This window comes from Anomaloglossus baeobatrachus, chromosome 4 (genome assembly GCF_048569485.1).
Source record: "Anomaloglossus baeobatrachus isolate aAnoBae1 chromosome 4, aAnoBae1.hap1, whole genome shotgun sequence".
NCBI classification, from domain to species: Eukaryota; Metazoa; Chordata; class Amphibia; order Anura; family Aromobatidae; genus Anomaloglossus; species Anomaloglossus baeobatrachus.
In genome coordinates, this window is record NC_134356.1 from 79,319,524 (window position 1) to 79,342,822 (window position 23,299).

At 49.2% G+C, this 23,299-nt stretch overlaps 1 protein-coding gene across 4 annotated transcripts in view; it reads left to right on the forward strand.

The window, feature by feature from the left end:
* The window catches only part of LOC142301237 (securin-like), a 30,759-nt gene extending 21,160 nt beyond the window's left edge, over window positions 1-9,599 (forward strand). For all 4 annotated transcript variants that reach the window (XM_075342264.1, XM_075342266.1, XM_075342265.1 and 1 more), the window contains exon 6: window positions 9,476-9,599. In XM_075342264.1, coding sequence (XP_075198379.1) covers window positions 9,476-9,552 — 77 coding nt within the window. In that variant the 3' untranslated portion in view covers window positions 9,553-9,599. The remainder of the gene's footprint in view (window positions 1-9,475) is intronic.
* Window positions 9,600-23,299: the final 13,700 nt, after the last annotated feature.

A 23,299-nucleotide genomic window follows, 5' to 3' on the forward strand; every position in this document is an offset into this window, starting at 1 on the left:
CTATGAGACAGGCCAGGAAACCAACGTCCGCCAAGATCTACCACAGGACGTGGAAAATATTCCTGTCGTGGTGCTCTGATCAGGGTTTTTCTCCCTGGCCATTTGCCTTGCCCACTTTTCTGTCCTTTCTTCAGTCCGGATTGGAAAAGGGTTTGTCGCTTGGCTCCCTTAAGGGACAAGTCTCTGCGCTCTCTGTGTTTTTTCAGAAGCGCTTGGCCAGACTTCCACAGGTACGCACGTTCCTGCAGGGGGTTTGTCACGTCGTCCCTCCTTACAAACGTCCGTTGGAACCCTGGGATCTGAACAGGGTGCTGATGGTTCTTCAGAAACCACCGTTCGAGCCAATGAGGGATATTTCTCTCGCACGCCTTTCGCAGAAAGTGGTTTTCCTAGTAGCAGTCACTTCACTTCGGAGAGTGTCTGAGCTAGCAGCATTGTCATGCAAAACCCCTTTCCTGGTTTTTCACCAGGACAAGGTGGTTCTGCGTCCGGTTCCGGAATTTCTCCCTAAGGTGGTATCCCCCTTTCATCTCAATCAGGATATCTCCTTACCCTCTTTTTGCCCTCATCCAATTCACCAATGTGAAAAGGATTTCACTTGTTAAATCTGGTGAGAGCACTCAGACTCTACATTTCTCGTACGGCGCCCCTGCGCCGCTCGGATGCACTCTTTGTCCTTGTCGCTGGCCAGCGTAAAGGGTCACAGGCTTCCAAATCAACCCTGGCTCGGTGGATCAAGGAACCAATTCTAGAAGCTTACCGTTCAGCTGGGCTTCCGGTTCCCTCAGGGCTGAAGGCCCATTCTACCAGAGCCGTGGGTGCGTCCTGGGCTTTGAGGCACCAGGCTATGGCTCAGCAGGTGTCAGGCGGCTACCTGGTCGAGCCTGCACACTTTCACGAAACACTATCAGGTGCATACCTATGCTTCGGCGGATGCCAGCCTAGGTAGGCGAGTCCTTCAGGCGGCGGTTGCCCACCTGTAGGACGGAGCCGTTACGGCTCTATTATGAGGTATTATTTACCCACCCAGGGACTGCTTTTGGACGTCCCAATTGTCTGGGTCTCCCAATGGAGCGACAAAGAAGGGAATTTTGTTTACTTACCGTAAATTCCTTTTCTTCTAGCTCCAATTGGGAGACCCAGCACCCGCCCCTGTTTTTTTGTGTACACATGTTCATGTTGAATGGTTTCAGTTCTCCGATATTCCTTCGGATTGAATTTACTTTAAACCAGTTTATAATTTCTTCAGCGCTCTATTGGGAGACCCAGACGATTGGGTGTATAGCACTGCCTCCGGAGGCCACACAAAGCAATTACACTAAAAAGTGTAAGGCCCCTCCCCTTCTGGCTATACACCCCCAGTGGGATCACTGGCTCACCAGTTTTCTGCTTTGTGCGAAGGAGGTCAGACATCCACGCATAGCTCCACTGTTTGTAGTCAGCAGTAGCTGCTGGCTATATCGGATGGAAGAAAAGAGGGCCCATATGGGGCCCCCAGCATGCTCCCTTCTCACCCGTGGTGGTGCTTGTAAGGTTGAGGTACCTATTGCTGGTACAGGGGCTGGAGCCCACATGCTGTTTTCCTTCCACATCCCCTGGAGGGCTCTGTGGAAGTGGGATCTTGCCGGCCCCCAAGCCCTGAGGCCGGGCTCCATCCACAGACCCAGAGAACCTGCTGGATTTGGAGCGGGAGTGCCGTTCAGGGACAAGGCCCTGCAACTTTCAGGTACTCTGTGTCCCCGGCAGGCACGGACACTCTCAAGGCTTGCTGAGCGTTATAGTGCGCCGGGGACAGTAGCGCTGTGCGCTGGGGTTAGGTCACTGCAGCTTTGCTGAGTGACGTTACATGTTGGGAACTACTGCGCCGACCGCTACTGGAGCGGCGGCGCAGCTGCGACTTGTGGTGCGCCGGGGACTTTGCGCCGACCGCGCTTTTACGGCGGCGGCGCTTCTAACTTTAGCCCCCGGCTTCTGCGGCCTAGCGCCGCTTCGTTCCCGCCCCCACCCTGTCAATCAGGGTAGGGGAGAGACGCTGCTCAATGGGCAGCGCCGAGGGCTGGAGCTTTATTTACATGCTCCAGCCCTCTCACTAGGCACAGTGGGAAGCAGGCTTCCCGCTCTTCGTCTGTGTACGCCCAGGGCCCGCCCCCCCTCTCCACAAGGACGCCGGCAGCCATTACACATGCGGTCTGGCTGGGGAAAGGCAGCAGGCTCTGGGAGACCCAGACTAAAGGGATTTCGGCGACCACACACCCGCTCCTAAGCGGGCGGTAAGCTGCACTTTAGTGCTGGCCCTACTAGTGCCTCAGTGTTATATTAGTGTACTTTTTTCTTGGTACCATATATATATATATATATATATATAATATATAAGTTGCACTGTAAGGTCGCTTCTTGGCTGGACACCCTGTACTGCTCTGAGGAGGCAGCAACATGTCATCCGCAAAACGCAAGGGTGCCAAGGCACAGGCTGTGTACACTGTTTGTACTGCATGTGGGGCTCATCTACCGGCAGGCTCCAATGACTCACATTGTGTGCAATGTTCAGTCCCAGTGGCACTTCGTCAGCCAGAGCCTATGGTGGTGGTGGCCCAGGCAGAGTCGCCTGTGAACCCTGCCCCGGTGACGGGGACAGACTTTGCAGTTTTTGCTGATAAAATGTCTGTGACTATGACTAAAATCCTGGAGACCTTGCAGTCCAGGCCAGTTACTCAGACCATGGACACTGCTGTGTCTATGCTCTCCGGTCCCCCTCAGTTGGAACTAATCCGTACTTCAAGGGGGTCTCAAGCATCACAGGCTGAAGTCTCTGACTCAGATGACAGTCCCAGGCAGCCTAAGCGAGCTCGCTGGGAAAGACCCTCCACGTCATCACACTGCTCAGGGTCTCAGCGAGAAGAGTCTCTCTGTGATGAGACTGAGGACGGTGATCAGGATTCTAATCCTGAGGCCCCTCTCAATCTGGATGCCCCTGATGGTGACGCCATGGTTAATGACCTTATATCGGCAATTAATAGACTGTTGGATATTTCTCCCCCAGCCCCTTCTGCAGAGGAGGCAGCTGCACAGCAGGAGAAGTTCCATTTCCTGTATCCCAAGCGTAAATTAAGTGCTTTTTTGGACCACTCTGACTTCAGAGAATCGATCCAGAAACACGACGCTCATCCAGACAAGCGTTTTTCTAAACGTTTTAAGGATACCCGTTATCCTTTTCCCTCTGAGGTGGCCAAACGCTGGACCCAGTGTCCAAAGGTGGATCCCCCAATTTCCAAGCTTGCGGCTAGATCCATAGTCGCAGTAGAGGATGGCGCTTCACTTAAAGATGCCAACGACAGACAGATGGACCTTTGGTTGAAATCTGTCTATGAAGCTATCGGCGCGTCGTTTGCTCCAGCATTCGCGGCCGTGTGGGCACTCCAAGCTATTTCAGCTGGTTTAGCACAGGTGGATGCTATCATGCATCCAGCAGTGCCGCAAGTGGCGTCCCTAACTTCGCAAATGTCTGCGTTTGCGACCTATGCTATCAATGCTGTCCTAGAATCTACGAGCCGTACCGCTATGGCGTCCGCCAATTCTGTGGTTTTGCGCAGAGCCTTGTGGTTAAAGGACTAGAAAGCAGATGCTGGTTCCAAAAAATGCTTAACCAGCTTGCCATTATCTAGAGACAGACTGTTTGGTGAGCCATTGGCTGAAATCATAAAACAGTCCAAGGGTAAGGACTCTTCCTTACCACAGCCCAGAGCAAGTAAACCTCAACAGAAAAAGTGGCAGTCGAGGTTTCGGTCCTTTCGAGGCTCGGGCAAGGCCCAATTCTCCTCGTCCAAAAGGACTCAGAAAGAACAAGGGAGCTCAGATTCCTGGCGGGCTCACTCACGCCCCAGGAAAGCAAATGGAGGAACCGCTTCCAAAGCGGCTACCTCATGACTTTCGGCCTCCTCCCTCCGCATCCTCGGTCGGTGGCAGGCTCTCCCGCTTTTGCGACATTTGGCTGTCACAGGTCAAAGACCGGTGGGTAACAGACATTTTGTCTCGCGGGTACAGAATCGAGTTCAGTTCTCGGCCTCCACTTCGGTTCTTCAGAACCTCCCCACACCCCAACCGAGCAGATGCCCTGCTGCAGGCGGTGGACTCTCTGAGAGCAGAAGGAGTCGTGATCCCTGTCCCCCCTCAGGAACGGGGGCGAGGATTTTACTCCAATCTCTTTGTGGTTCCAAAAAAGGACGGCTCCTTCCGTCCTGTTCTGGACCTAAAACTGCTCAACAAGCATGTGAACGCCAGGCGGTTCCGGATGGAATCCCTCCGCTCAGTCATTGCCTCAATGTCTCAAGGAGATTTCCTAGCATCAATAGACATCAAAGATGCTTATCTCCACGTGCCGATTGCTACAGAGCACCAACGCTTTCTATGCTTCGTGATAGACGACCATCTTCAGTTCGTAGCTCTGCCATTTGGTCTGGCGACAGCCCCTCGGGTGTTCACCAAGATCATGGCGGCAGTGGTAGCAGTCTTGCACTCTCACGGACACTCTGTGATCCCTTACTTGGACGATCTACTGGTCAAGGCACCCTCTCAAGAGGCATGCCAACTCAGCCTGAATGTTGCACTGGAGACTCTCCAGGCGTTCGGGTGGATCATCAACTTCCCAAAGTCAAATCTGTCACCGACCCAATCACTAACGTATCTTGGCATGGAGTTTCATACTCTCTCAGCGATAGTGAAGCTTCCGCTGGACAAGCAGCGGTCTCTACAGACTGGGGTGCAGGCTCTCCTTCAAAGTCAGTCGCACTCCTTAAGACGCCTCATGCACTTCCTCGGGAAGATGGTGGCGGCAATAGAAGCGGTTCCGTTTGCGCAGTTTCATCTGCGTCCACTTCAATGGGACATTCTCCGCCAATGGGACGGGAAGTCGACATCCCTGGACAGGAAAGTCTCCCTTTCCCAGACGGCCAAAGACTCTCTGCAGTGGTGGCTTCTTCCCACCTCATTATCACAGGGAAGATCCTTCCTACCACCGTCTTGGGCGGTGGTCACGACAGACGCGAGTCTGTCAGGGTGGGGAGCAGTCTTTCTCCACCACAGGGCTCAGGGTACGTGGACTCAGCAGGAGTCCACCCTTCAGATCAATGTTCTGGAAATCAGAGCAGTGTATCTTGCCCTACTAGCCTTCCAGCAGTGGCTGGAAGGAAGGCAGATCCGAATTCAGTCGGACAACTCCACAGCGGTGGCATACATCAACCACCAAGGGGGGGACACGCAGTCGGCAAGCCTTCCAGGAAGTCCGGCGGATTCTGATGTGGGTGGAAGCCACAGCCTCCACCATATCCGCAGTTCACATCCCCGGCGTAGAAAACTGGGAAGCAGACTTCCTCAGTCGCCAGGGCATGGACGCAGGGGAATGGTCCCTTCACCCAGACGTGTTTCAGGAAATCTGTCGCCGCTGGGGGGTGCCGGACGTCGACCTAATGGAGTCACGGCACAACAACAAGGTCCCAACCTTCATGGCACGGTCTCGCGATCAAAGAGCGCTGGCGGCAGACGCCCTAGTGCAAGATTGGTCGCAGTTCCGGCTCCCTTATGTGTTTCCACCTCTGGCACTCTTGCCCAGAGTGCTACGCAAGATCAGATCCGATTGCAGCCGCGTCATACTTGTCGCCCCAGACTGGCCGAGGAGGGCGTGGTATCCGGATCTGTGGCAGCTCACGGTCGGCCAACCGTGGGCACTCCCAGACCGACCAGACTTACTGTCCCAAGGGCCGTTTTTCCATCGGAATTCTGCGGCCCTGAACCTGACTGTGTGGCCATTGAGTCCTGGATCCTAGCGTCTTCAGGATTGTCCCAAGGGGTCGTTGCCACCATGAGACAGGCTAGGAAGCCCACGTCCGCTAAGATCTACCACAGAACGTGGAGGATATTCTTATCCTGGTCCTCTGCTCAGGGAGTGTCTCCCTGGCCATTTGCATTGCCTACCTTTCTTTCTTTCCTGCAATCTGGGTTAGAAAAAGGTTTGTCGCTCGGCTCCCTTAAAGGTCAGGTCTCGGCGCTATCCGTCTTTTTTCAGAGGCGTTTGGCACGCCTTCCTAAGGTGCGCACGTTCCTACAGGGGGTTTGCCATATCGTACCCCCGTACAAGCGGCCGTTAGATCCATGGGATCTGAACAGGGTACTAGTTGCCCTCCAGAAGCCGCCCTTCGAGCCTCTGAGGGAGGTTTCACTTTCTAGACTATCACAGAAAGTGGCTTTTCTGGTAGCGATCACATCTCTTCGGAGAGTGTCTGAGCTGGCAGCACTATCATCCAAGGCTCCCTTCCTGGTCTTCCACCAGGACAAGGTTGTGCTGCGCCCCATTCAGGAGTTTCTACCGAAGGTGGTATCCTCTTTTCATCTTAATCAGGATATCTCTTTGCCTTCGTTTTGTACTCATGCAGTTCATCGGTATGAGAAGGATTTACATTTGTTAGATCTGGTGAGAGCACTCAGAATCTACATTTCCCGCACGGCGCCCTTGCGCCGTTCGGATGCACTCTTTGTCCTTGTCGCTGGTAAGCGCAAAGGGTCGCAGGCTTCTAAGGCCACCCTGGCTCGATGGATCAAAGAACCAATTCTTGAAGCCTACCGTTCTGCTGGGCTTCCGGTTCCATCAGGGCTGAAGGCCCATTCTACCAGAGCCGTGGGTGCATCCTGGGCATTACGACACCAGGCTACGGCTCAACAGGTGTGCCAGGCAGCTACCTGGTCGAGTCTGCACACTTTCACCAAACATTATCAGGTGCATACCTATGCTTCGGCGGACGCCAGCCTAGGTAGAAGAGTCCTGCAGGCGGCAGTTGCCTCCCCGTAGGGGAGGGCTGTCTTGCAGCTCTAACATGAGGTATTTCTTTACCCACCCAGGGACAGCTTTTGGACGTCCCAATCGTCTGGGTCTCCCAATAGAGCGCTGAAGAAGAAGGGAATTTTGTTACTTACCGTAAATTCCTTTTCTTCTAGCTCTTATTGGGAGACCCAGCACCCGCCCTGTTGTCCTTCGGGATTTTTGGTTTGTTTGCGGGTACACATGTTGTTCATGTTGAACGGTTTTCAGTTCTCCGATGTTACTCGGAGAGAATTTGTTTAAACCAGTTATTGGCTTTCCTCCTTCTTGCTTTTGCACTAAAACTGGTGAGCCAGTGATCCCACTGGGGGTGTATAGCCAGAAGGGGAGGGGCCTTACACTTTTTAGTGTAATTGCTTTGTGTGGCCTCCGGAGGCAGTGCTATACACCCAATCGTCTGGGTCTCCCAATAAGAGCTAGAAGAAAAGGAATTTACGGTAAGTAACAAAATTCCTTTCTTTTTCCTCCTTCTTGCTTTTGCACCAAAACTGAGGAGCCCGTGGGAGCACGGGGGGTGTATAGGCAGAAGGGGAGGGGCTTTACACTTTTAGTGTAATACTTTGTGCAGCCTCCGGAGGCATAGCCTATACACCCCAATTGTCTGGGTCTCCCAATTGGAGCTAGAAGAAAAGGAATTTACGGTAAGTAAACAAAATTCCCTTCTGTGAAAATACTTTTTCTTTTTTATGGATCAATTTGTGAAGCACCTAGAGGTTCAAAGTACTCACACTGCATCTAGAAAAGTTCCTTGGGAGGTCTAGTTTCCAAAATGGGGGTCACTTTTGGGGGAGCATTAATGTGTAAGCACACAGGGGCTCTCCATACGCGACATGTCTAACAATTTGAATGGAAAATTAGCTCCAATTATTTACAGACACCATGTGGCATATGGAGAATAGTGTATGTCAGGTTGGTGTGTGTGGTGGTTACAACACACACCAAACTAACATACACTACACCACATAACCGTGTCACACACACCATCCTGACATGCACCACACACCAACCTAACACAAAGTAAGGTTGGTGTGGTATAGGGTAGTGTACCTCAGGTTGGTGTGGTGTAGTATACACCACACACCCACCAACACTCTACTTGATGTACACTATACCACACTGCATAACAACCTGACGTAGTGTATTTCAGGTTAGTGTGGTGTAATGTACTTCAGCTTGGTGTGTGGTTTAGTGCACTAGCGCTAGGTTGGAGGTTACTCACACTTTACTGTGGGTCTTCTCCATGGCCTCCGGCTATTCTCCTCCCGGCCTCCGGACGATTTCTTGTCCTGCAACATCGAGTCACTGGAGGAGGAAGAGTGGGAGAAATTGTGAGGGAGAGGGGTCCCACTTTTTCTTTATCAGCTACGGAGGGACAAGCAGGACATTTGTGTGCAAAAAAAACCCCCCAAACCCTAAACTTTGTGTGTATGCGCAAGTGTTTGAAACTTTCTACTGCAGGAGAGGGCTGAGGAGATGCAGGAGCCGCAATCACTGGGGCGCAGGGGGATGCAATCGCAGGGGCGTAATTACCAGGGCACAGGGGGACGCAGGGGGGCACAGATCGGACGCAATCGCTGGGGGTCCTGGTGATCGGCCCCCCCCCCCTCCCCCTGCTGCCCGGTGACCACCAGGGCGGGGGATTGATCACTGGCGGCAGCAGTCACTCACACCAGCTGGGTGTCAGAAGCAGGACACCAGCGGAGAGTAATCACAGGAAGCAGAGGTTGGGGAAGGTAGTGGAGGTCAGTGTGGGTTGGGGGTAGAATCGGGGAGGGGGGGATGGAAGACAGCAGAGGGGAGCGTGGAACGGCACAGAAGGGAGGGGGAAGACAGCACAAACTAAGGGAAAGACAGCAGAGGGGAGAGAAACTTACCAGATGGTGGCGGCAGATCGCAGCAGGTGACCCTCCTTCAGCATCGCAGTCCACGGTCAGGATGAAGGGGGAGGGCACCCACCGGTCACATCGCTCCTCCACATCTGATTGGAGGGATAGCGTCACATGCGACGCTATCCCTCCAATCAGATGGTAGGTGGGGTGGGGGGGGGGCACATTACACGAAGCTCTCCTGCTCCAGCCAATGGCTGATATTGCATCATCAGCCATGGCTGGAGTGTAGTATTTCACAAAGTTTCATTGGTGAAATATTACAATTGTTCTGATTTGAATGTGACAGTGACACTTTCAAAAGCCAATCAGAGCAATTGTAGCCACGGGGGGGCAAAGCCACCCCCCCAGGCTCAACTACAAGTCCTTATGTACCTGCAGTGCTGGTGACACTTCAGTGAACCCGGAACCTGGTCACCAGCGCTGCAGGAACAGAAACCCGCCATGACGCATGTGGTGCATCAAAGGTCAGGAAGGGGTTAACTGCCTAGCTTCCAACTTAGGGGTAATGTCAGTAGAATATTACAATTCTGATCTGTCTAGACTTGATGAAGTCACTTACCGTGCGCGCCCCCCCCCTAGAACTGTAATCCAGGTTCCCCCTTGCCTCCTCTTACTCCCTACAGATCATACTGCATGTGGCCAGGGTCATAGACACAACTGAATTACTATAGTGGATGAACGGTGTATCCTTCCCTAAGTGTAATTGATTCTCTTCCAGATGCTGCTGATGGGCTCCCATCTTTCCTTGCCACTCTAGAAGAGCTCACTGTGGAGATGCCCCTGAGTGAGTGGTGAAGATATTAAACAGTGAATCCTTATTTATTTTCAGTTATTGTGTATTTGTGCTTTAATAAAGGTTTTTAATCTGTTTTATACAGATCTTTACTGCTTGTATTTATTTTGGAGGTTGTCATAATGAAAGATGGTATTAGTTGGGAAATTCTACTTCTGCTAAACTATAATTACACTGAAAGATAATTGACGACACATGCATACATATTATATATAATTTTTTTTTTTATATTATGCCACCCCTGCAGCTGTCAGACTACTCGGATCCAGGGTTTGCTGTGCCTCGAGGGTCCCCAGACCCAGGGCTCAGTGGCCACTCAACTAGAAGGGGGAATATTTACAAGGGAAAGGTTTTATGCCACCTGTGGTTCACGGTAAGGGAGTACTACCAATGGGAGTACCCTGGGGCAGATGGAGTGGGGCAGCCTGAAGGGGATCTCTCCATTGGTAGGGTAGGCCCTGGGACTCTGAAGGAAGGTGGCAGGATAGTGTTGTGCAGGCTATACGGGCAGGTAGAACGCAGGGAGGGCAGTGGGCTCACTCAGGTCGTGCAGATGTTGATGCAACCAATAAGCAGATTCTGACACAGAAGTAACCAAAGTCTCTGGGTATCACTGCCGCTTTGGGGATTACACCCCCATGGGAATTAATTTATGGGTGTTTTTCCATAAAACAAGTGTACTGCCCCTGCAGCAGTCGGACTGCTCTGATCCAGGGTTCGCTGTGGCTTGAGTGGGGGGGGTATTTACAAGGGATCCCTTGGTTTGCAGTAAGGGATGTACCCAGGGGAGATGGAGTGAGGCAGCCAGATGGTGGTCCCTCCACAGGTAGGGGAGGCCCCAGGACTCTGGAGAAAGGTGGCAGATAGCATTGTGCATGTTATACGGGCAGACAGGATGCAGGGAGGGCAGTGTACTTGAGTCATGCGGATGTTGATGCAACCAATAAGCTGACTCTGACACAGAAGTAACAAGTCTGTGTATAACTGCCGCTTTGGGGAGCCCGTCCCCACTGGTATTCCTTAGTGATCTGGATCCTGCCTCCGTGCACAATTTTATAAATGTTCCTTGGTGACCTGTTGGCCTAAAGCTGTCACGGTCCTGCTCCCTTTTTATTCAGTGGAGCAATAATCTTGATGGCTGGCACTTTGGATCTCAGTGACTGTTTCTAAATACAGTGGAACCTCAGTTTACAAGTAACCCTGTTTGCGAGCATTTCGCTATACGAGCTAGGGCTGTGGAGTCGGAGTTTATTTTGGTTGAGTCGGTATAAAATGCACCGACTCCTAAAATATATAATTGGGGACAGTAGTGCAATGAAGAATGTGCTGAACATTTTTTTCATAGGAATTTGGGGAAGTTATGAAATGTCCTAAAAATGTCTGATCTGTTCCTGATCTAAGGCTGCATTCACGCAGCATTTTTTGAGGATATGTTTGTCAGCTGCAAAATCAGATCACCTTTTTAAAAAAACTGCATCACCTGAAAGGTTTTTGAGCTCATAAATGCTTTCAATAGCAAAAGCAGATTAGAAAAAGGCCACACACAGACATGCTCATTTTTTGTGAGGATTCTCAAAACGCTGTCTAAATGTCCCATCTTTTCACCCTTTGCTGGATGCCCAGAGTCACTGCATTTCAGTGAATTATTTTGCCATCAATGTTTGATATGTTTAACAAATTGTTAGCAAGTCACAGGCAGTAAAGATACTAAAGCTCATAACATCAGCCAGTTTCTCCAGGCCTTAGTGGAAAAAGTTCTGCAAGATTAGAAACTCAAAAGAACAGGTTCTTGCTATTGTAACAAACAATGCTTCAAACACAAGTACAATTAAACTGATGAGAGTAATGAACAACAGCTAGGAGAAAATTTAGGATTTAGTATGTGAGATGGAGCCACAGCACTGTTCATGTAACTGAGGAACAAACAGATTACAACAGAACAGCAAAATGGTACTTTATTATTAGATCTTGTTGAAGCTGCTTCAAAACATTCATATTAATCACATGCGCTATGTTGTGCACACACTGCAGCTGTCAATAAGAGTCTGCAACAGGGACTCTGGTTTCACACATCCGGCTTTTCGCCAGTTTGGCAGATGCGGTGCACTCCAGTACAGTGGCAGCGCAACAAATGACAGTCATATGCTGTCATGTGACCGGAGCATGTGACACGGAAGTTGTGGTGGTGCCACTGTACTGTATTGTACTGGTGTGCGCCGCATCCGCCAAACCGGTGAAAAGCCGGATGTGTGAAACTGGGAGGACATGCTGGAAATCGGATTGGAAAAGTGAGTAAGTTGATTGCCGCCAGAACTCCTAAAATTGATTCCATCGTGAAGAGACGTGCTCGGAAAGGGGCAATTGTTGATCAAGCCACTCGGTGGGGCAGAACATATTTAATGACTGAGCGATTGCTTGAACTAAAATAGTTTCTTATAGATATGGTGAACCCTCAAGTAACATTAAATGAAGGTCAATGGACACAGGTGGCAGTATCGAAGGAATTGCTTAATCACCCATTTACCGTCACTAAAAAAATTAAAAGCTGAGGATTTAACTCCTGGCATTTTCATAAGGGGGTAGAAGAACTTGCTATTTTGCCTGTCCCAAAGAGGAGGTATAATCGCAGATGGCATTTCTGCTTCAATGAAATGGAGAGCGACACAGCTATTTGAAAATAACATTCTTCTGGCAGCTGTTTATGTGGACCCAAGTCATCGTATACTGCTTGATGATCAACAACTTACTAAAGGGAAAGAAGCTTTTAGTGAGGTAGCAGTTGGGATGAGTGGCTACAGGACTGCCAGGTGCAAGAGGACATGGGGCCTGATAGTGCTACTGCTGCCATATCTTCATCCTCATCAGATGAGGAGTTTAACTTTGACAAGTATTTGGATGACATGGAGCAGGCAAAGCGTTGCCGCAAGGAAAAAGATTTCACTCCGTCTCCTATAGTAGCAGATTGACTATTTCAGCAAAATTTTTCACTTGCTCTCAAAGAAATAGAAAAATTCAAGCGTTCATCAAAACTGACTGTGCACGAGGCAATTCCTTTATACCCGGAAATTGTTAGAGATGTTGCCCATGTGGTTATGGCTTTGCCTCCAACACCAGTTAGTGTAGAGAGGTTGTTCTCTAGCCTTAACATTATTAGGTCAGATTTGAGGTCATCTGCGAAGGAGGATCTGATGGAAGCAATTCTATTTCTTACAACAAATTCATGGACTGCACAAATATTAGTGTGTTTTTGCTGAAAACTGTTTTTTTGCCACTTACATAGTTTATGTAACACTACGTATAACATATATTATCACTATATATTATATTAACACTATATATATATTATATATATATTATTATATATTATATATATATTAACACTATATATAACACTACGTAATATATAAAACACTATGTAATACTCTATGTAAGTGGCAAAAAACAGTTTTCAACAAAAACATACTAAATAATATTTAGTATAATGCTTATATTTAAGTGAAAAATGTATTGTAGTACAATGTGAACATCAAACATTTAATCATTTTTATGATACAATAATCAAGATAATTAGAGCAAAATATATTTATTGGAATACAACTTTAGAACACAAAAAACAAATTGTAAATGTGTAATACAATATGTAAGGTGTGTGTGTGTGTGTGTGTGTATATATATATATATATATATATATATATATATATATATATATATATATATATATATATATATATATATATATATATATATATATATATATATATACACACACAAGATATATATGTAATCCAGTGTATATTACATATTTACAATTTATTACAGTTTGTGTTCTAAAGTTGTATTCCAATAAATATATTTTATGTTCTATCCAAATATATTGATTATTGTATCATAAAAATGATTAAATGTCTGATGTTCACATACACATGTTCATGTACTACAATAAATTTTTCACTTAACTATAAGCAATATATGTAGGAGTCGGAGTCGGTGCAAGGGAAATTGAGGAGTCTGAGTCGAAGGTTTGGCTTACTGACTCCACCGCCCTGATACGAGCAACGGTTTACGAGCAAGCTTTACTGTACGAGAAAATACCGCGCACACACTTCCGGTTTTGTACTTTAACCGCGCTCTGACCTGCTCTTGCAGTCCGCGGAAACACACAAATACGCACAAACACACACACACATATTATGCTCACCTTACCTTCCGGTCCATCCCCGGCCTCCTGGTTCTTGTAGTTCACCGGTACAAGATGTGTATCGGGTAACCATCGCGAACGATGCCGTAGCTTCCGCTGCCAGAGCGCTGACGTCAAAGGCAGGAGCCGCTTGCCTCTGATTGGCCAGCGCACTGCTTTTGAGTAGTGGCTGACAGCGGAAGTTCCTCCATCGCGATGATTACCCGATACACATCCTGTACCGTCGAACTACAAGAACCATGAGGCCGGTGATGGAATGGAAGGTAAGGTGAGCATAATATGTGTGTGCGTATTTGTGTGTTTCTGTGGACTGCAAGAGCGGTTCAGAGCGCGGTTAAAGTACGAAACCGGAAGTGTGTGCGCGTTTTTTTTTCATACAGTAAAGCTTGCTCGTAAACAGAGTTACAAATTTACAGCAAGCTTTGCTCGTATAGCGAAATGCTCACAAACAGGGTTACTCGTAAACAGAGGTTCCACTGTAGTTAGAAAAACAGTCACTATCAATATTTGTTGGTCTACTGGGAAAAAAAAGAATTGATTCAACCAAGTGTCCACTAGATGGCAGTGGATTACACAACTTTATCAGAAGGCAGCTTTTTTCATTTATTAATTTGTGCCTTCTGATAAAGTTGTGTAATCCAGTGCCCTCTAGTGGACACTTGGTTGAATCAATTTTCTTTTCTTCCCAGTAGAACAAATATTGATATGACTGTTTTTATAAATATGTATTTATTATACAAAAATAAATTGTGCATTTTTGCTTTCATACAGGTCTATTGTGAGTGACCTCTTTTATTCTACTTTTTAAATACGTTGAATTTTTTTTTTATGTATAAGATTTTTTTTTATTTGGCTGTTATACTACCATCCTTTATAGATTTATTAATTCATGAGTAAAGCCACTACTTCAGGCCCTTTATAGGTTTTCTTGTCTATATGCTGGTTAAGTGGACCTTACCAGTAACTGCGTTGGTTAGGGCACAGGTGATGTTATTGGACACTTGCTTGTGTAGGGCACGGACAGCACACCGGGAGAAATAGCGGCGGTTGGGGACCGAGTACTGAAGGACAGACACAATCATCAGGTTGTGGAAAGCCTTCGTGTTCACAAGCCAAAACAGCACCATTTCTAGGGAAAGCAGTCTGGAAATATGGTAGTTTAGTATTTGGGCTGCGGGTAGATGGTCTGGGGGAGAGACAGCTGAGCGTTGTGCCGGAACAAGGGTGCTTGGAAGACGTGTGCCTGAGCATGCTGGTGGTGGTCAGGCTGCTAGTGGTCTGGCCCCAGCTGAGCTTCGTATGGCACAGGTTGCAAATGACCTTTTTTTTTTTTTTTCGTCTTCTGCCCATTTCATAAAAAAGCGCCAGACTAGGAAACACCTAACCTTTGCCCTGGGACATGGCTGCGTGTGGGTGCTCTTGGGAACAGTTACCCGTCTTCTCTCTCTGGCCACCCACTGCCTCTTCTTGCCTGTTGCAGTGCTGCAAATTCCTTTCCCTCTGCATTGCTGTGCTCACTCTGTATGCCACCTTCCAGGTTGGATCAGTGACTTCAAGTGTGGTGCCCCTGAGGCTTCCGTCGCCACAGGACATTGCACCCCATCCAGCGGTGTGATGTCCCATTCTGGGTGAGGAAAGGAGTGAACGCCGGTCCCCTGGCAAATCTACACAACACCCATTGTTAGGTACACACTGGGACCAGGGATAGTGGCAGCAACCCTCCCATGCTGCATGCTGGGAGGGGCTGTAAGACCCATCCCTGCTCCTATAGGGTACAGCTTAGCAACTGGGGAGGTGGGAGGAGCCACCAGAGACCAGACAGAGAAAGGAAGGTCAAGTTTAGTCAGTTGAAGTGAGGAGAAAGAGAGAGAGGAGAGAAGGAGGAGGAGGTCTGCAGGAGGCAGACGAGAAGGAGAGAAGGAAAGACAGCTCTAGTCAGACAGAAGCTAAGAAAAGAAAGTGACGCTTCCTGGTGAAGAACCTGGGACTCAGAGGGTCCAGGTGACACCAAGCAGAGGAAGAGAAGGGATTCCAGGGCCACGGATAGCTTGTGAGCTGTGGTGGCTTGTTCCACAGGAACATCGGTGGAGGGATCAAGCTGCAACAGGGGACGGTCCCTAGAAACAGAAGGAGTGAAAAATCATCTCCAACAGTGAAAACCGAGGCCCATGGAAAGCTGCAAACTTCCCGGGCCACAGCCCACAGCAGAACCTCTAGAAAGGGGGCAAGTAACCGACAGGCGAGCTCCCAGCCTGGAGGCTGTAGTGGAGGCCGAGCAGGTTCATCCTAAAAGAGCTAGGCTGAAGGAGACAGCTGAAGACAGAGACACTTTAGAGAGAAGGGTACCGGCTTTCATTCCTGAAATCACCCAGAAACGGTGGAGGTCCCTGACAGTGGGTTCCAGCCGTCCGAAGGCACCAGTGTGCACCTACCAGGAAGAGTGAGTAAAGATCTTGGAATTGCACCCTCCGGCGTTGTCTCTGTTATTTCATCTGCTTAGCCTTCCATTACACCATAGACTCTCACGAGCACCAACTGTGCCCCGGGGTACCGCTCCACCTGTGGGGAGCAGTACCATCATTGCTGCCATTCCATCACCCCGGAGGCCTCATACAGCAGCGGCGGCTTAATAGCCGCATACCACAGGGGGCGTCACGAACACAAACTTTATTCACCCCAAGTCACCAGTCATATTAATTTACACCCACCAGGGCCACGGAGCCGGGCCCCGCCACCACTGATGACCCCCGGACTAGTCCAGCCCGGCACCGGGTGTCCGATAGCCCTGGGGTGGGCGAGTCAACTTTGGCGTCACGAACAGGATTTCGTGCCCGGTCCCACTGGGTACTGTGCGCCTGAAGAATTGTGCTTAAAAGACTGTGTTATAGTGAGAAACTGCCGCCATTGAAGCCACTGAGCACGGAAAGAAGGGGTGCGTGCCTGCAGAAAGAGCGCGAAAAGAAGCCCCGCCCCCTTGTCTAAGAAAAGAGCGCGAAGCAGTGCCCGCGATGGAGAGCGGAAAAAGAAGATATGGCGACTCGAAAAGCTGGCTGGCTGGCAGAAAGAGTCTAAATGCCAGACCAGACAAGAGCAAGAATGTACCTGATTGCAAGCGGAGTGGTGCCGGCCGTGATGGGCTGGGCGCCAGTCTGGTGCCAGATGCTGGCGCAACCTCCGGCCCCGCCTCCGAGAAGGGAAAGGGTGCAGCCGAGTGGCGTGGTCGAGCACCCGAGCAGTGCAGCAGAGAGTGTTCCCCAGGCCGGTAGCATGGCAGAGAAGCCACAGAAGAGTGCACCGGGAACCAGGGGAATGGACCCTGAGCTGAGCGAGATCCGGGAGGAGATGAAGAACCTTGCCCGGAGGCTGAGCACACTGCAGTTGGAGGTGGACCGGCGGGGTGAAAACCGGAGGGCACCCGAGGACGTGGGCTACAGGATGGAGGCCGCAGAGCGACACGCGGGTGAGCAATATATTGTCCCGACCCGTCCAGACCCACGGCCCTACCAAGTGCCACGGCCCAGTCCCTCCACGGCCCTGCTAGACTTCCTCGCCAGCCCCGCTGAAGCCCCAGGGGACGCCGGAGACCTGCCAGAGGGCCCCGAAGATGGCGCCTGGTGTCACCTTGGCCCTGAGCCGCTGGTGGGCCACCTTCCGAGTCCCCCTGTTAGCCTCCTGGGAACCACATCACCGGGAGTGAACTGGGAGGCAGCGCCCATCGACAGTGGGAGACTGCAGCAGCCACTGCGCCCCAAAGAAACCCCAAAGGCAAATGAACTGGCCTGCCAGAAGCGGCTGGAGGATTACAAGCGGGAGCGGGAGAGCCGGGAGGAGAGACGCCGTGCAGAGGAGGCATCCAACCTGGCTGATAAGGCTCGGATCCGGCGAAGCCGCAGAGAGCACCAGGGCCCAGTATGCAGAGGCCGGCTGCTGGAATTTAAGTTGAAGGAAGGCTGGGGGTTTATCCAAGAGCCCGGCCTAGGAAAGGGCATCTTTATTGCGCGCCGCGATATAGAGGAGCACCTCACCAAAGGTCACCCAGGGCGTGATGTAAAGCCGGGAGATGTGCTGGAATACACCAGGCTGATGGGGAGCCACGGCTGGTATGCCCTGGGCGCCCATATCGTGCGGGAGGAAGCACCACTGGAAGAGCCAGAGTGGCGCCGTACAGCCGGTAACCCCTCACCAGCCAGCAGTCCCACGCAAGCCAGCAGTCCCATGCAAGCCGGCAGCCCCCTGCAAGCAAGCAGTCCTTTGCAAGAAAGCCGTGCTGTGCCTGCAAGCAGCCCCACTCCTACCCAGGCTGCAGCGTCCCGCAGTAGGCCAGTGACCAGCACCCGGGAGACCCAGACTATGATCTCCTCGGCCTACCTGTTGCCTGGGGCAATGCCAGAGTGGGATCCTCGTATCTACCCCCGCGAGTAAAGAAATGAAGATGTAGTAGAACTGTATATAGTCCCTGTCAGCCCCTCATCCTTTGTGAAGACGTCCCTTTTGTGCTGCCCTAATGTTCTTTTTGAAGACGACACCCTACCCTGCCTTATTGCCCCGTGTACTTTTCGAAGATGTCACCCCCCATGTGTATGTGTTACCGGGCCACTGGACTGGAATGTGGTCCCCGGTGAATGTGAATGTAATGTGTCCTGTGTAATCAGGCCACTGGACTTAGTGGCTGGTTTTGTCTTTGCCCTTTGTAGTTTGAAAAGTTGAACTAACTGCCAGGCTACTGGACTTGTTGTAGCCAAGAATGTAAATAGTTGCACCTGTTGTGCCCCCTACCAGAATTATAGGGGAAGTGCCCAAACCGTGCAATGGATGGGTAGTGCACATTTAGAGTTTCTTTATAAGAAAGTTTGCAACGTTTAAGAATCTGTGCCTCCCATAAAGGGAAGAAAAGTTGTATTGTTATTTTTTTTTGTAACAAAAATTTTGCAATTCTTTCCACATTTTCTGTTGTTTTTCAGCCCGAGGACGTGCTGGGATTCGCTGTGGGGGAGTGTGGCGCCCCTGAGGCTTCCGTCGCCACAGGACATTGCACCCCATCCAGCGGTGTGATGTCCCATTCTGGGTGAGGAAAGGAGTGAACGCCGGTCCCCTGGCAAATCTACACAACACCCATTGTTAGGTACACACTGGGACCAGGGATAGTGGCAGCAACCCTCCCATGCTGCATGCTGGGAGGGGCCGTAAGACCCATCCCTGCTCCCATAGGGTACAGCTTAGCAACTGGGGAGGTGGGAGGAGCCACCAGAGAGCAGACAGAGAAAGGAAGGTCAAGTTTAGTCAGTTGAAGTGAGGAGAAAGAGAGAGGAGAGAAGGAGGAGGAGGTCTGCAGGAGGCAGACGAGAAGGAGAGAAGGAAAGACAGCTCTAGTCAGACAGGAGCTAAGAAAAGAAAGTGACGCTTCCTGGTAAAGAACCTGGGACTCAGAGGGTCCAGGTGACACCAAGCAGAGGAAGAGAAGGGATTCCAGGGCCACGGATAGCTTGTGAGCTGTGGTGGCCTGTTCCACAGGAAAATTGGTGGAGGGATCAAGCTTCAACAGGGGACGGGCCCTAGAAACAGAAGGAGTGAAAAATCATCTCCAACAGTGAAAACCGAGGCCCAGGGAAAGCTGCAAACTTCCCGGGCCACAGCCCACAGCAGAACCTCTAGAAAGGGGGCAAGTAACCGACAGGCGAGCTCCCAGCCTGGAGGCTGTAGTGGAGGCTGAGCAGGTTCATCCTAAAAGAGCTAGGCTGAAGGAGACAGCTGAAGACAGAGACACTTAAGAGAGAAGGGTACCGGCTTTCATTCCTGAAATCACCCAGAAACGGTGGAGGTCCCTGACAGTGGGTTCCAGCCGTCCGAAGGCACCAGTGTGCACCTACCAGGAAGTGTGAGTAAAGATCTTTGAACTGCACCCTCCGGCGTTGTCTCTTTTATTTCATCTGCTTAGCCTTCCATTACACCATAGACTCTCACGAGCACCAACTGTGCCCCGGGGTACCGCTCCACCTGTGGGGAGCAGTACCATCATTGCTGCCATTCCATCACCCCGGAGGCCTCATACAGCAGCGGCGGCTTAACAGCCGCATACCACAGGTGGCGTCACGAACACAAACTTTATTCACCCCAAGTCACCAGTCATATTAATTGACACCCACCAGGGCCACGAAGTCGGGCCCCGCCACCACTGACGACCCCCGGACTAGTCCGGCCCGGCACCGGGTGTCCCATAGCCCTGGGGTGGGCGAGTCACATCCACCACCATGTCTTCCACTTCCACACTCTGGTCTTCCTCCTGACTTGTTGACTTAACATGACTTGATGGCAACTGTGTCTCATCACCAACATCTTCAGACACAAATTGCTGTTCCCCCACAGTAGCCTTTTACTGACCGTAGCTGCTCAAATATTTGGCCATCACCGCACTTGATCTTCACATGTGCCTCTTGAAACTTACATAGTGAGAGGCCAGGAGAAGTGATAAATGAAAAGGTAAAGCTCTCCTCAGAGTGTCCAAAAGTGGGGTCAACTAGTCACCTGGGACTCGCCATCGTGGGAGGTAGGATGATCAGAGTGAGGATTTTGTGGTCCAGACCCTTGACTAGTGAGACTGGACCATATGGAAGACAAGGTGGTGCTGGGAAACAGACTGGAAGTATTATCTGCTATCCAGTCCACAACATGCTGGAACTGTTCTGGCTTCAACAGTGGTGTCCCACACCCCCATTCAAAGTGAATGAGATAGGAAGTTAAGTCTAAATGATAAGCTTGTTTGCTGTGCTTCCTTGCTCATAGTCACAGCCTTTGCATGCACCACCATTAATGGCACATTCACTTCCCTGTCCCTTATCGCATGCCTTGCACATTTTAAATTATGTACACAGATAAGAGCAGTGTTATTAGAGACTACTATATGTTTAAATTAGCCCTGAAAAGGACTGTTGGTTGTACGTGGCAGCAGCAACGTACAGAAAGGCAATGAACCCTCCCTAAATACCTCTAATACATTATGCCTTCTCCAGAAAATAACCCTACACTAAATGCAGACTCAGACTGATATTATTAGAGACTAAAATATATGTAAATTAGCCCTGACAGGACTCTTGCCTGTACGTGGCAATACCACAGACTGTATCGCAATGAACCCTGCCTAAATGCCTCTAATACAGTATCCTTACTCCAGAAACTAACGCTATACTAAATTCGGGCTCAGATCGGTATTGTTAGAGGCCAGAATTTATTTAAATTGGCCCTGAAATGACTTTTACTTGTATGTGCCAGCACGTAGGACTGTACTGCAATCAACCCTACCTAAATGCCTCTAATACACTATCCTTACTCCAGAAATTAACCCTAAATTCAGGATCAGATCGGTATTGTTAGAGACCAGAATCTATTTAAATTGACCCTGAAATGACTTTTACTTGTATGTGCCAGCACCTAGGACTCTACCGCAATGAACCCTACCTAAATGCCTCTAATACATTATCCCTACTCCAGAAAGTAACGCTTCGGTAATTAAAGCTAAGTGCAGCATTATTTATTTATTATGGAACCTTTACTAAGCCCAGTCTCATGCTATCTTCTTAGTCCAGATTGGGTGATAATCAGGAGGAGGATGCTGAGGAGAAGGAACAAGAGTTGCTTGTCTGCGCTACAGAGGGGACTACCAACACCAGCTTCTTGTCTGTTCAGCGTGGATGGCCTGAAGAGGAGAGGCAGAAGGAGGATGGATAGTGTGATGCTTCCACTTGAGAGGGGGTTTAGCTGTATCCTGGTAGAGCACTAGTTTTTGGCCTGGGCGATGAACACACTGCAGCCCAACTTGCTGTGAGTAATACTTAATTTTTGGAGGATATTATCCTCTTTTTGTTGCTATTTTTATATTTAGTGTAGGGACCTACAAGCATGAGGTCCTGTGACGAGGGTTGTAGGCTTACGTTTTATGGCCATAAACACCAACAAAAACCTCATATTTTTTTGTTTGTACAGGATACAGCCAGGCCCCTTTCTGTTGGGCCTTTCATTGTAGAGTGTCTGTCCGTGCGTGATACACAGGTGGGGTACGGCTTGGCAGCCTGCCTGGTCTAATAGTATGGGCGTCACCTAATAGGCTGCGGGTTTGTGACTGTGTTATCTGCATGTGTGAACAGCGCTCTATGCAAGCCACTTGTGTGCAGTTTTATCATCTAGCATTCGCCTCCCTTCCATTCCATGGAGGTGTGTGTGTGTGATTTGCTTCTCCTGCACCTGTGACGCTTCCACTTTAGTGGGGGTTTAGCTGTATCCTGGTAGAGCACTAGTTTTTGGCCTGGGTGATGTACACACTGCAGCCCAACTTGCTGTGAGTAATACTTAATTTTTGGAGGATATTATCCTCTTTTTGTTGCTATTTTTATATGTCTTCTAAAACATCAAGCAACAATAAAGAAACCACAGAAAATTAAGGGACGTCTGAAGGTCATAAGTGTATCTCTCAAGACACAATGCTAAAAAACAAAGCTTCTGCAAGAAAAAGTAGTTAATTGATTATTGTAAAGAACAGTGTATACATTCTGAAAAACATTCTTGAAAAGTAATTCATTAGCGGAAAGCAAAACAAAATAGATTAATAACAGTAAAGAGTGTATTACTGGTATAAAACAAAAATCATGTAATCCAGATAAATCTAGAATATCCAAAGCTGCACCACAACATGAGTGAGTGTTCTGCCAAATGTATGAGTGAGGTCCCTCTCTCAAATAAAGATTTTTTTTCTTGTGCGTGTGTTTTTTCACATGCCAGGTTAATAATGGGGGTGTCTGATAGACGCCTAATCATTACTAACCCTTGTGCTTGATGCCAGCTGTCAATTCACAGCTGACATCAAACCAAAAAATGTTACCCTGATTCTCACTGCAACAGGGCAATCGAGAAGAGCTGAGGCGAATTGCCAAAATTGGCTTACCTAATGGATGCACCACTTCTGGGGCGACTGCGGGCTGCTACTTTTAGGCTGGGAGGATTCAAATAACTATGGCCCTTCTCAGCCAGATAATACCATCCCCCAGCTGTCTGCTCTACCTTGGCTGGTTATCAAAAATAGGACGGAGCCAACAACGTTTTTTTAAAATTATTTATTAAAAAATGGTGTGAGATTTCCTCCATTTTTGATAACCAGCCAAGGTAAAGCTAACAGCTCAAGGTTGTAGCCTCCAGATGTCTGCTTTACTTAGGCTGGTTATCAAAAACAGGCGGACGCACACGTTATTTTTTTTTCCCAGTTATTTCCACATTTATTCCCTCATTTTTTAATTTATTCACCACATTTATTGGCAAGGCAATTACCCCAATTTTGCTATCATTTTACAGCACAGACTTTCATGTCTCTATTGACATATACAGTTAGGTCCAGAAATATTTGGACAGTGACACAATTTTCGCGAGTTGGGCTCTGCATGCCACCACATTGGATTTGAAATGAAATCTCTACAACAGAATTCAAGTGCAGATTGTAACGTTTAATTTGAAGGTTTGAACAAAAATATCTGATAGAAATTGTAGGAATTGTACACATTTCTTTACAA